Genomic DNA, 12,285 nt, shown 5'->3' with positions numbered 1-12,285 from the left:
TGCCAAATCAAATCCTCAAAATTTTTTTTTTTTTTTTTTTTTGAGTTTTAAGATCGGATCGAGTTTTAAGATCGGATCTGCTCAACCCGACCCAATAAAACCTACATTGGGTAGCCCGGTCCGACCACTTTAGACCAGAGCCCTTTTGGATTTACTCGTCCGGTTCGAAACGACATCCGGCCCGGCCTGGTCCGGTCCAGCCCGGTCCGGCACGTGATCGGCACGTGTACGACGAGTCACGTGATGTTGTTGGACTCGATCTGCATCTTCTTATAATAGAGGAGATCAAAAGAGAGATAAGGGACTTCACCTGCTTCTTCTTCTTCTCCAAGGTAAACTCTTTCTCTCTCTTCTCTCCTCCTTCCAATTTAAGATCTTTGTGTTGTTTTGTTCTCTTGAAAGGATCTTTCGTTTATGCGAGAATGGTTGGAAATTTCACAAAAATGCCCGGATTTGGTAAAAATCCGTTGTTGGGTTTGATTAGGAAGCCGAAAAATCGCAACATTTTGTGGGTCTATCAAATCAGCAAAAAAATTTGTGTTCTAGAGGAAAAAAATAGAAAATTCGTCTTTTTAAGCACTTATTTTGGGCATTTTAATAATTTATTAGCTGGATGAGCTTAACCATGAAGTGGATTTTTTTTTACCTAAAGTTGTTATTATAAATATGTTTGTCTAAATAATTAGCAAAATATAACTTTTTTGTTTTTTTTTCAAGGCATTTGGGGAATAGGGTACAGGTCATGGCTTCTACAATCTCATTCTCTACCGCAAATGTTCAACTTATAAGAGTAGGAAATGATCATAGCTATGTCGGGTTGAGGCCGATATCTCCGCAAAGTTGTGTTTCTTTTGTACGGAGAGCGAAGGCCAATTCGTCGATGGTCATTAGAGCAAGCAATGAGCAAGAGACATCGGTTAAGACTTCCGGCCGAACCATTGAGGAATGCGAGGCAGCGGCTGTGGCCGGCAACTTCCCTGATCCTCCGCCACTCTATAGGCCGTCGGGCCCCGAAGGAACCCCGCTTGTTAAACCGCTTGTATGTTTGAAGTTCCTTGTTTTTGAAATTACGTGTTTAGCGTACATTTTAGAGCATTTTACAGCATTTCGTATTCTACAATTTTAGTATAATTGCATCGATTTCTTAATTCCCTCTTTGTTCCAGTTGCTTCCTAGGCGCCCGCGTCGTAACCGAAAGTCACCGGCACTTAGAGCTTCTTTCCAAGAAACGAATCTGTCGCCCGCAAATCTTGTCCTTCCGCTGTTTATTCATGAAGGTTGATAGCTAATGTGTTTCAATATTTTTATCTTCTGTTTTCACAGGGTTTAATTTTCTTAAAATAGCCAATTTGGACTTAGCTTCTCAATCCATGGTACTTGTAGGTGAAGAAGATGTTCCTATTGGAGCAATGCCTGGATGTTTTCGGTTGGGATGGCGCCATGGCCTTCTAGATGAGGTGATCATACGTGGACTTTAACCTCTTTTAGTTTTTTTACTAATAAAAGGATTGCGTAGTTACTGGTGCGCTATCCAACAACATATGAATGCTAGCGCTTACGGAAATGATCACAAAGTAAGATTTTCAGCCGGTATACTACGGTAGTTATCAACGTTTCTTAAAAGTTCTAAATAAACAAGGAATCTTTCAAGCTGTTGTTCTCAATCAATGTGAACAATTTGCAATTGCATATACCGAACCACTCTTTCTATGCAGGTTTACAAGGCGCAAGATGTTGGCGTTAAAAGTTTTGTGCTCTTTCCGAAAATTCCTGATGCTTTGAAGGTTTTTTCACTTTCGGATTCTTTCTTGTTTTATATATATTCTTGATGTTGAAGTGTTATATATTCTTTTTCTTCTCTGTTCATTTAGTCACAAACAGGAGATGAGGCATTTAATGATAATGGCCTGGTCCCTCGAGCTATTCGTCTACTCAAGGACAAGTACCCTGACATTGTGAGTCATGCGGTCCGTTTTGTGTATGGTTCTCCACTCCAAAATAATTTCCTAATGAAATTTTCTGTTATCCTAGGCTATTTACACTGATGTTGCATTGGATCCCTATTCCTCTGATGGGCACGATGGTATTGTAAGAGAAGATGGTGAGTAATTTTTAAGCTTGAGATTTTAATTTTTGGTTGAAATAGAGTCTGAAATATCCATTCTCATGTTATTATTAGTCCTTAGAATTTCTCTTATTATTTTTTGCCCGTGTTTTGATATTTTGCTCTTTTCATTCTTTCTGCACTTACTTTCTCCAAGTGGTGTAATGGGAATTAGTGGTTTTAATCATAGTTGTCAAAATCATACAATTTGTGGATCGAGCAATATGATACGACAATTTGATTCATGGGCTAAGCAATTCGAATATTACAAGTGAATTGATATTGCGAAAGATAATACCATGCAACTTCTAATTGGATTCTTCTTTTATGTTTTCGCAGGAGTCATAATGAATGATGAAACAGTCCATCAACTTTGCAAACAAGCAGTTAGTCAGGTATTCTGGACAATCCAGATTTGTATAGCATTATGAGCGATTTTGACACGCCGACTAATTCACAATTTTTTAAAAAATATGTCTGTACTACCAAATAGGCCCGTGCTGGTGCTGATGTTGTTAGTCCGAGCGACATGATGGATGGCCGTGTGGGCGCGATTCGTGCGGCCCTTGATGCTGAAGGTTTCCATGATGTCTCCATTATGTCTTATACTGCAAAGTAGGTACCTTATTATGTGTCCATTATGTCTTATACCGCAAATTTTATTAATTCTAATCTTACATTAATTCTTTTTGGGGCAGATATGCAAGTGCATTCTATGGCCCTTTCCGAGAAGCTCTTGATTCAAATCCACGATTTGGAGACAAGAAGACGTATGACCATTACTATTGATGTTATGAATTTGATTATATTGAGATATGTAGTCGCCCCAATACTAAGTGTTTATCTTGCTTCTTTGATGAAAGTTACCAGATGGACCCAGCCAACTACAGAGAAGCTCTTGTAGAAGCTGAAACAGATGAGGTTGAAGGCGCAGATATTCTTCTGGTGAATTTTTTTTCCATATAAACTGTCTTTTTTCTTTCTTAATTTAGGGGCCACTTTTTTGTGGCTTTTGGTTTGCAAGTAATGTGCTGCTGTGCGATAGGTGAAACCAGCATTGCCGTACTTGGATATCGTGCGTCTTCTTCGAGACAATTCTTCTCTACCAATCGCGGCGTATCAGGTAAAAATTTTCGCTTAAAATTAAACTTTTCTTTCTCCTGGTTGCCGTTCACAGAGAAGTTTGCATCTGTTAAGTAGCTATACAAATGTTTAACGAACACAAATTTCGCTGCATGTATTCGATTCCTTTATTGGTTCTATATAATTCATTTTTGTTGTAATTGTGGTGGTTCTCTCTTGATTTCATTTACATGTGCAAGCCATATGAAATGGCTGAGTTTTTCCACACACAGTTAGTCGGTGTTGGCTTTCTCATATTATGATTTACTGGTGTAAAATTCTGAATTCTGAAACTGGTTTGTATGTGAGTAAATTTGCTTCTCAGTGTTTCTAATTACCCGCAAAACCTGTTTCTACTTGTATTTAGGTTTCTGGAGAGTACGCTTCGATCAAGGCTAGCGCGGTATTCAAAATGATCGACGAGGAGAAGGCCATGATGGAATCGCTGCTCTGTATCAGACGAGCCGGTGCCAACATAATCCTCTCTTACTTTGCTCGCCAAGCTGCAGGCGTCTTGTGCGGCATGAGATTCAAATAGCCTAGCTCGTCCAAAGTTTTCACGATTAAGTAAGTTTTCTCGAATCCCGCCCGGCCCGCATCTTCTGTATCCTTTCGTCTCCTTTTGTGCACTATTGTTATTAAGAGCTAGGTATGTTTGTTTATGTAGCTTGTTTGTATTTTACATGATAAATTATAAGTTTTATGTATCTCTCAATTGCTTCAATTGCTGTAAGGAGCCATTAAAAGTACATAGTGAGTTTATGTGAACTAAGAAAATGAGAGTTTAAGAAAATGATAGAGATCCATAATGTAGAAGATTATTGAACATGAATAAAGATCAAATTACTGGCTCAATAATACAGCTGTAGATGTTGTTGATTAGAACTATTCGAAAAAGCATGTTCTTTTTATTATCTTTTTCAAATAGCTTTTAGTTACATCAGAATTAAAAACTTCAAATTAGAGTTTCAAATGGATTACTGTGTTATTTAGGAAATAAAAAGTTTGGTGCTTTTACTGTTGTGAAAACTTTTCAGCTCCAACAGAAGCCCAATTTATAATTTTGTCTTTGAAAGCACCAAAAACTTTTGGAGCAACATAAATGGAAAAGAAACTTTTATTTGTGCTTCTTCGAGTAACTCAATTCACAGTAGATCTCCAATTTTGGTTTGATAAAGAGTGGTTCAGCAGCTTTAGTTAATGGATATTTCTCTAATCACTCTCAATTACTTTAATATATCACTGCTCCAATGGCGAAATGCGCCATTATTATATGATTGGAGTAATTCTCCAATGTTATCTTAATTTTGGTACAATTGTAATATAAATGCATCTCAGTGAACTCAGAATCCATGTGTATTCTAAGTTTATCACAACATTTGACATAGCACAATACAATAATAATCACGGAATAGTTAAGTACTATAAATAAGATTGTAAAATAGTAAAATGCAAATAAATTAATAGCTCCAAATCACAATTTTTCAGTTTTGCACCAAAGTGATTGTTTTCTTCTGTCAGTGTGCGGAGGATAAAGCCCCAGAATTTACATAAACTTTCTTATGACATAGTTTTCGCTGTCTTAATTCTATTCGCATCTACTTCAAGATGACGATGAGCATATCACTACCCTTCCAAAATCCACACTAGTTAGAAGCTCTAAACATTTTTTTAAAAAAATTTTGTTGCAAATGATTTGAATTCTCTCTCTCAAAAACAAAAGCTGTTACAAAAGCAGGAATGGTTAGGCACCAAGGCCAAGGAAGATATCCAAATTGATGCAATGAATCAATGGAAAAGGGTCCTTTAGGGTTTTTTTTTTGTCTCAATATTTTGGGGATCTCTTTTCTTTTTTGTTCTTAGTTGCTTAGAGAGTGGTGTCTTCAACTCTTCATAGTGGATCTTTCCTTAATTCTTGATGTGTGGATCTACTTGGCACCTAGATGGACATACATGGTGACTAGATAATCCTCTTACATAAAAAGAAGTGGTCATGCTTTCCTAGTACTAATGGATGTTTGGAAGGTGTGCTCCTTAACTTTTGTGTGACTCTCTCTCTCTCTCTCTCTCTCTCTCCTCTTGGTTGATGCTTACTATGGTTTCAATAAGAGTAGTTTAAATGAAGAACACACTAATAAAATATAAATAAAGATTCAGTTACAGTCATTATTTTTTTTAAGAAAAAAAATAACATGTTATCTGTTTCATTTATTTTTTAAAAATAAGCTCGGTTAAAAATGCAAAGAACTTGGATACCAACTATCAAGCACTTAATCATTCATTCATTTTTAAATAAAACAAATAGTGGCTTGAATGGTGAAGTAGATTAGATTTTCAATACAGATGACATAAATGACAAAGGATTGAGCTTGAATTTTTAATTTTTAATTGGTTAGTAGTATGATCTTTACCCAAGCCAAACTCAGCAAAAAAAGATGCAGAGGTCTTAAGAGGAAAAGTAGTTAGCTTATTTACTTTTGTAGGTAAAGAATAAGAAAAGATGTTAAGATAAAGGAAAATATTTTCTTACTTTCTAACTTTACATAATCCATTGATCAAAGACTCCTAATTGTTCAACTAATGGTGTCACCTTTCTAATCTCTTATGAAAATTTGAAGATCAAAATTTAATATTCTTGATCATCCAATGATTCATCCCTCTAATTTCGATTTATGTAACTTAAAACTATCTAGAATAAAATATGCAAGCGATCGATCCGATGATCGACGCATAAGCCAACTTATGGACTACCAAATACATCTACTTTTTCTTCAGATTAAGTTCCATAGCACCAATTAAAATGTTCACTGTCCAATTAGTAATTACTTGCTTGTTACAAAAGTTGCGAAACATGTGGTCAAATAAATCACATTTAATTCACTAGAATATGTTAGAGGCGAACTATTGTACAAAATATATGCATCAATCAGTGTCAAATATACAAATTAATTGTATCACATTATTTGATATAGTATTACAGCATGAGATTCTTATTTTGAATTCTGTAAGACATGTACTATAAAAGAAACAAAGATCAATAGTTAAAATAAAGAAAAGAAAAACAAATTTAAATTAAGAAGGAAAAAAAAAAAACGAAAAAAAAGAGCTTAGTCAAACAACTTTGTCTCTTCCATAGTAGATTAGATTAGGTGAATTGTGCCCATGCTTTCACAAAGAAGTGTCTTCTTTCTTCTATGGTGCATATTTGTTGTGGAACATTAAAAGGTCACTAAAGTTAACCTAATAAGCATTAACTTTCCAAAGAGAGAGAGAGAGAGAGAGAGAGAGAGAGAGAGAGTGTGTGTGTGTGTGTGTGTTAAGATCACTTGGTGATGATGTAATTGACTTTGCTCTCAAATATATTTAGCTTTGAATTTTGTAAAGCACCAAAACAATTGGAATGGGAATAGTGTCCTATAACTTTTTGACGAATGGGACTAGATTACTTTATGATGAAATTGCTGAATCATACAGCATTCACCATCGAATCCAAAATAAACTAAGCTTCTTTTTTTTTTAAAAAAAAAAAAGAAATCTTTTCTAACATTCACTATTTTTTCTTGGTTGTAATTCAGGAATTTGATTTGCCACTTGTCTCTTTTTTAGGAAAAAATAAAATAAAATCAAGATAGTGCACTTACGGGCAACTTTTCATATAAATTTTTTGCACAAATAAATCCTGTTTTGACTTAGTTGATTGAAATTAAACTTAAGCAGCTTATTTTCATAATGGCTTTGTCGAGTTTAGAAGATTCAGCGAACCTACTCTATCATGTTCTCTGCGTGCCTTCGAAGACCGATAAATGTAATACGCACGATATGATCGAGTGTTGATCCGAAACGTTCGCCGAGGGATCCAAACAATTTCGCCACGCACGGCGTAGAGCATATTTTCTACAGTTCCGAGTACAGAAATTCCGATTCCTCCGTCTTCGAATATTTAACTTCATGCAGCTGCAGTCTGCAGATGTTGGGCAGACAGAACGGAACTATTTACCTATCTAGCCTCTTTACAAAAAAATATTCCCTATCTAGCCTTCTTTTGAAAAATATTCCGCATCTAGCCTCATTTTCTACCTTTAATATATATTAAAGGGTTAAGTGGGGGAGATTACCTTTTTCTCTCTCCTTTCCCGAGATCCCTTCTCACTCTCTAATTTTTGTGTATAATTTATCTCATATCAATTTATTTCAAAATAGAAAATTTTCACATGGCGCATCAACCAATTCTAATCTTTTTATATTTTGATAAAAATATTATGCATGGTTCGGAAGGAGTTGATTATAATAGTTCTGATCCAAAGCTATTTGGATTTCTCGTATTTTAGGTTTTAATACATTAAAACATGAAATTTATAGGCCGAATGGGATTAAGATTATTTTGATATAAAAATTAATAGGAGATGAGAGAGAAAAAGATAATCTTCTTCACTTAACCCCTTAATATATATTAAAGAAATTAATTTCTTTTTTTTTCTCTAATCTTTGAAAATGAGGCTAGATGGGAAATATTTTTCAAAAGGAGGTTAGATAGGAAATATTTTTTTGTAAAGAGGCTAGATAGGTAAATAGTTCGACAGAACGTCCCGTACGCAAAAATTCTCCGCAGGCATTCAGGAAGCATCAAGAAGGTTCGATCCCTACGGAGGAAATCTTGGGGCGTGGCCAACTCCGACCAGACCAGACCCGAGTGCCTGCTGACACGAACACTAAAACGATCCGCATGTTCGCATCAACACACGTTTCCCATCCCCAGTGGTACGTTTTGGACCAAATTCCTCTTTTTGGTTGCTGTTGTTGTTATTATTGTTATTGTTGTTGTTGTTGTTGTTTTTTTTTTTTTTTTTTTTTTTTTTAGAGAGATAAGTAGTACGAAATTCGTTTTGTTTATTTTATTTAAAAATAAACTTAGCTGAATATGAATCAACTAGATTTGAACTTGTTGTTGTTGTTGTTGGTGTTTGTGGTGGTGGTGGTGGTGGTGGTGGTGTTAATTTTTTTTGTCCACCATTAATATTTGTACTGCTTACACTATTTAGTGGTAGTGTCTCTTTCTCCTCCTAGTAATACACTCGTTGGGTTAATTAGACCATTGATTTCCAACTTTTATATCATTTTTTAATTTGATTCCCTTTTTTTTTTTTTTGGCAATTAAGTGTTTGATCTCTTAATTTTATTACAATTAAGTCTTAGCTGTCAGAAAGTTGTTAAAATTAACGAAAAATATCATGTCAGCACTAAGTCAGCGCTACGAAGACGCGTGTCAGCGCTACGGAGGCGTTGTGTCAGCGCCACGGAGGCGCTGTGTCAGCAGATAGGATGGAGACCAAATTAAAATATCAAAATCAAAATCAAAATTTTAAGTTTGAATTCAAAATTTAGATTCGATTTAGAATTCAAATTTAAAATTTGAATTCTAATTCAAAACTTTAATTCAGCTTTAAATTCAAATTCAAAATTCTAGTTTCTCGTTAGTTTAAAATTTTAACTTTAATATTATTTTTAAACTTAAATTTAAAATTTTGAAATTTTATTTTTGGCGACTAAAGTAAAAAACATGCAAAGTTTAGGGACCAAAATTAACATGCAAAAGAATGCTAAATAGGCACTGACGTGGCGATTTCGTTAATTTTAACAATTTTTTTAACTGCTGGGATGTAATTATAATAAAATCAAAAATTTAGAGACCAACGGTGTAATTAACCCTAGTGTGTCCCAATTTTCGCTCTCCGCACTCTCTGGGAAGCTCGATCTCTAGCACCTTTTTCGTCACGCACTAACTTTATTTTCATACACCGACCGTCCCTAACGCATGTAGCAAAGGGCTTGGTGGTTGATATCTGAGGTCCCAAGTTTGAATCATAATTGATTCATATTTCTAGCTAAGTTTATTTCTAAATGAAATAAACGAAGCAGATAGCATGTTATCTATCTCTATAAAAAAAAAAAAAAAAAAAAAAAAAAAAAACTTTATTTTCATACATTTTAGACTGCCTATGTATGAAAATTTTAAACTTTTACATATAAACTAAGTGATCTGTTATACCTAACCCTACTTTAGATATAAGTCTATGTGCATAAGAATCAAAGTAATTCCCTAACTAAAGTTTCATGATAGCAAATGTAATTCATTGGTAGTACCAGTAAAAGATGAATTTATCTTATTAATAACGCTTGAAATTAAATGGATTGACAATCAAGGACGAGTATAATTAATAAACCAATTTTTATATCGTGTTAGCTAATTGACGATTTATTATTTTAAACATTACTTACTCAGCATGCCAAATTTAAAATTTAACTCATTGATAGCTAAACACGTAGTTGGATAAGATTGTCCCATAATCATAGTTAGTTAATTCCGTTCGGCAAAAATTCGGTACGGATATAATAATACGCATAAAATTCGTTTTCTAATGTTTAAATTCGTTGAGAAATTCGGGTTAAAAAACGGATTCGTTATAAAGTATAAAATATAAGATAATTTATATTTAAAAATAAAAATTATAAGTTTTTATTCATATTTTCAATAATTCGCGAATAATTTGCAAATTAACTAACTAGGCCCATAATGTGGTGGCCAGATTTGACATAATTATACTTTTTTTTTAAAAAAAAAAAGTATACATTCTTGGTTGTATTATTAGACATTCTTGGTTGTATTATTAGACATTCCATCATATTATTATTCTCAGAACATGTTACTTGATGCCCCCGTGTCTTTGATTTTGGTGCTTTTGAGAGAATCATACACATATATTATGTTTCTAAGGTGTATTTTTATTGGATTAGTTAATGGATGGCCTCAAAAATTGGATCTATTTAACATTCTTTTTCCTTTTTTTTTTTTTTTCTGACATATGGATAGGTTTGAATCCATTTTATTGCAAAGCTTGTACAACTTAATAATTGTTTAATAAACTTTATCGAAGTTTTTCTAGTGACAACAGTGGTGATTGACGCGAGGGAGAGAAGTAAATTTTCGCTTGCACAAGTTGCAAAGAGTGTTACTCTAGGTTTAAGCTTAGGTAGACTGATCGAGACTCCAGTTTAGTAGCATATACTAATAACGTTTTTGACCCTGTAATGCGAACTGTAATCGAAACACACTATGCGTGACGGGGGGACGAAGGATGAACGGACCTGCAAAATTTGGAAGCTCTGCATACCATTAAAAGTTAAAGTATTCTGTTGCCTCGTCCGCAAGAAAAGACCTCTTACTGTAGATAATTTATTAAAAAGGGAATGGATAGGCAATACGAATTGTGTGCTGTGTGGGTCTGATATGGAAACAGTAGACCACCTTTTTTCTCAATGTGTATTCTTCAAATTTCTTATGGTGATGTCATTGGAGGATGTCCTAGTAGGAGATTTGGCCGAAGATGTGCATATGATTTGGGACAGACGGAGTGGAAGGATGGGGTCTCAGTCCATGAGCAATTGTTTAGCTGGACTAATTGCCTGTTGGTGGGTTATTTGGGAGACTAGGAATTGTGTGATCTTTAGGAGGAATCAGACTGATCCAATCCGTAGTTGCTATAAGGTTAAACAGCTGACGTCCCTGTGGGGGAATCTTCGCCCTATGGAGAAACACTGAATTTTTTTTTTTTTTCGTCTTTGTTCAGCTTTTCATCTCTTTAAAGGCCTTGTTGTCTCACCATGTAGCTAAGTTCATATTTTGAATGAATGAAGCGGGTCGCGTGCTACCTTTTTCTCAAAAAAAGAAATCGAAACACACTAGATAACAGAATTAAAAAACTCAAATCTTTGTAGCTGCTACGGAAATCATATCAAAAACTTTGGAAACTCCTGAATCCTTCTTTACCAAGGCCAGTAGCATTTTTTTCTAAAAAAAAAAAAAACCTTGCTTCTTCCGACAGGCTATGCATGCTACCTAATCGCTTAGACCATAACATTAGGTTTGTTTCTAATAAATCATATAGTATATATATACAAGTTCAGTATCTTACATGTATTTCACATGTTAAATATTTTAAATATAAGATAATGCTTTGGTAGGGGAGGACTCATTTCCTACCAAAGCATATGGGAACTAAAAAAATTTGAATTCAAAATAAAATATGCAACATATTTTTGTAGACATCGTAGACAAAATATTAATTTCACATAATAATATATAAATCGTGGTATATTTAGGCAGTGTATGTGCCTCCATTTATAGAAAAATTTTAGGAAAAACTTCAAAAACCTCCTTTGTGGTTTCGTAGTTTTTCACTTTGCCTTCCTATGATTTAAAATGTATCAATTTGACCCCCCCCCCTGGTTTTTTTTTTTCTCTTTTTCTTATCAATTTCATTTTTTTTTTCTTAAATCAATGATAAAGTTAAAATTAAAGGGTACTAAAGTGAATATTTGATAAATTTAGATGGGTAACTGAAGTTTTTTGTATATAATTTAATAAAATATTAACGAAAAAGCTACCGAAAAGATAAAAATAAAATCACAGGGGGCAATTTGATACATTTTAAATCATAGGGGAATAAAGTGGAAAACTACGAAACCACATGAAGGATTTTTAAAGTTTTTCCGAAATTTTACACACTAGAGCTAAAAAAAAAAATTTCAAATGGCTTACAATTTGTTTTACCGACCTATTAATTGGTTTGAGTTCACAATTCACATGTGAAGGGTACGAACGTTCACTTTACCTCCAATCACTCACCACTAAAAAATTAAAAAAAAGAAAAAGGTTAAGCCCAGTGTCAAAACCTGGAACACACCCATTCACGTGCACCTACGCAACTATAATTTGAGCCACTCATTTTATTTTATATTTTTTCACTTTTAATGTTTTCTTCAGGTAGTTTCAAATGAAGCAAAATAATCACTGGTTAGGGGACTAAGTTTCATATTCCATAGATTCAATTTGATTTGATTATGTGCACATGACTTCGAAAGCGAAAGCAACAAATTTTCAACCTTCTGCACAAAAAATATGTGCGCGCGCATGTACGGTGTGGTCGGTACAACATCATATTCTTTATATTTTTCGAGCAATCAAATTTTAACGGCCAATTTTGCATTATTTACATAGTAAA

At 34.1% G+C, this 12,285-nt stretch overlaps 1 protein-coding gene across 2 annotated transcripts; it reads left to right on the top strand.

Annotated features, from left to right (window-relative positions):
* LOC109714380 (delta-aminolevulinic acid dehydratase, chloroplastic-like) lies at positions 236-4,081 on the top strand. 2 transcript variants are annotated; one of them, XM_020238984.1, is made up of 13 exons: positions 236-332; positions 718-1,039; positions 1,166-1,277; positions 1,384-1,457; positions 1,716-1,784; positions 1,872-1,955; positions 2,032-2,101; positions 2,444-2,499; positions 2,598-2,719; positions 2,803-2,874; positions 2,968-3,049; positions 3,150-3,227; positions 3,594-4,081. In XM_020238984.1, the coding sequence occupies exons 2-13, from the start codon at positions 743-745 to the stop codon at positions 3,762-3,764; spliced, it is 1,287 nt and encodes a 428-aa protein (XP_020094573.1). In that variant the 5' UTR covers positions 236-332; positions 718-742; the 3' UTR covers positions 3,765-4,081. The 2 variants fall into 2 exon arrangements, with proteins under 2 accessions (XP_020094573.1, XP_020094574.1); XM_020238985.1 differs by having other exon boundaries at positions 307-332; positions 733-1,039.

The sequence above is a fragment of the Ananas comosus genome, linkage group 8, assembly GCF_001540865.1.
Source record: "Ananas comosus cultivar F153 linkage group 8, ASM154086v1, whole genome shotgun sequence".
In the NCBI taxonomy this organism is placed as follows: domain Eukaryota; kingdom Viridiplantae; phylum Streptophyta; class Magnoliopsida; order Poales; family Bromeliaceae; genus Ananas; species Ananas comosus.
The sequence above is the reverse complement of the archived record's forward strand: the minus strand, read 5'-3'. Positions and strand labels throughout refer to the sequence as shown.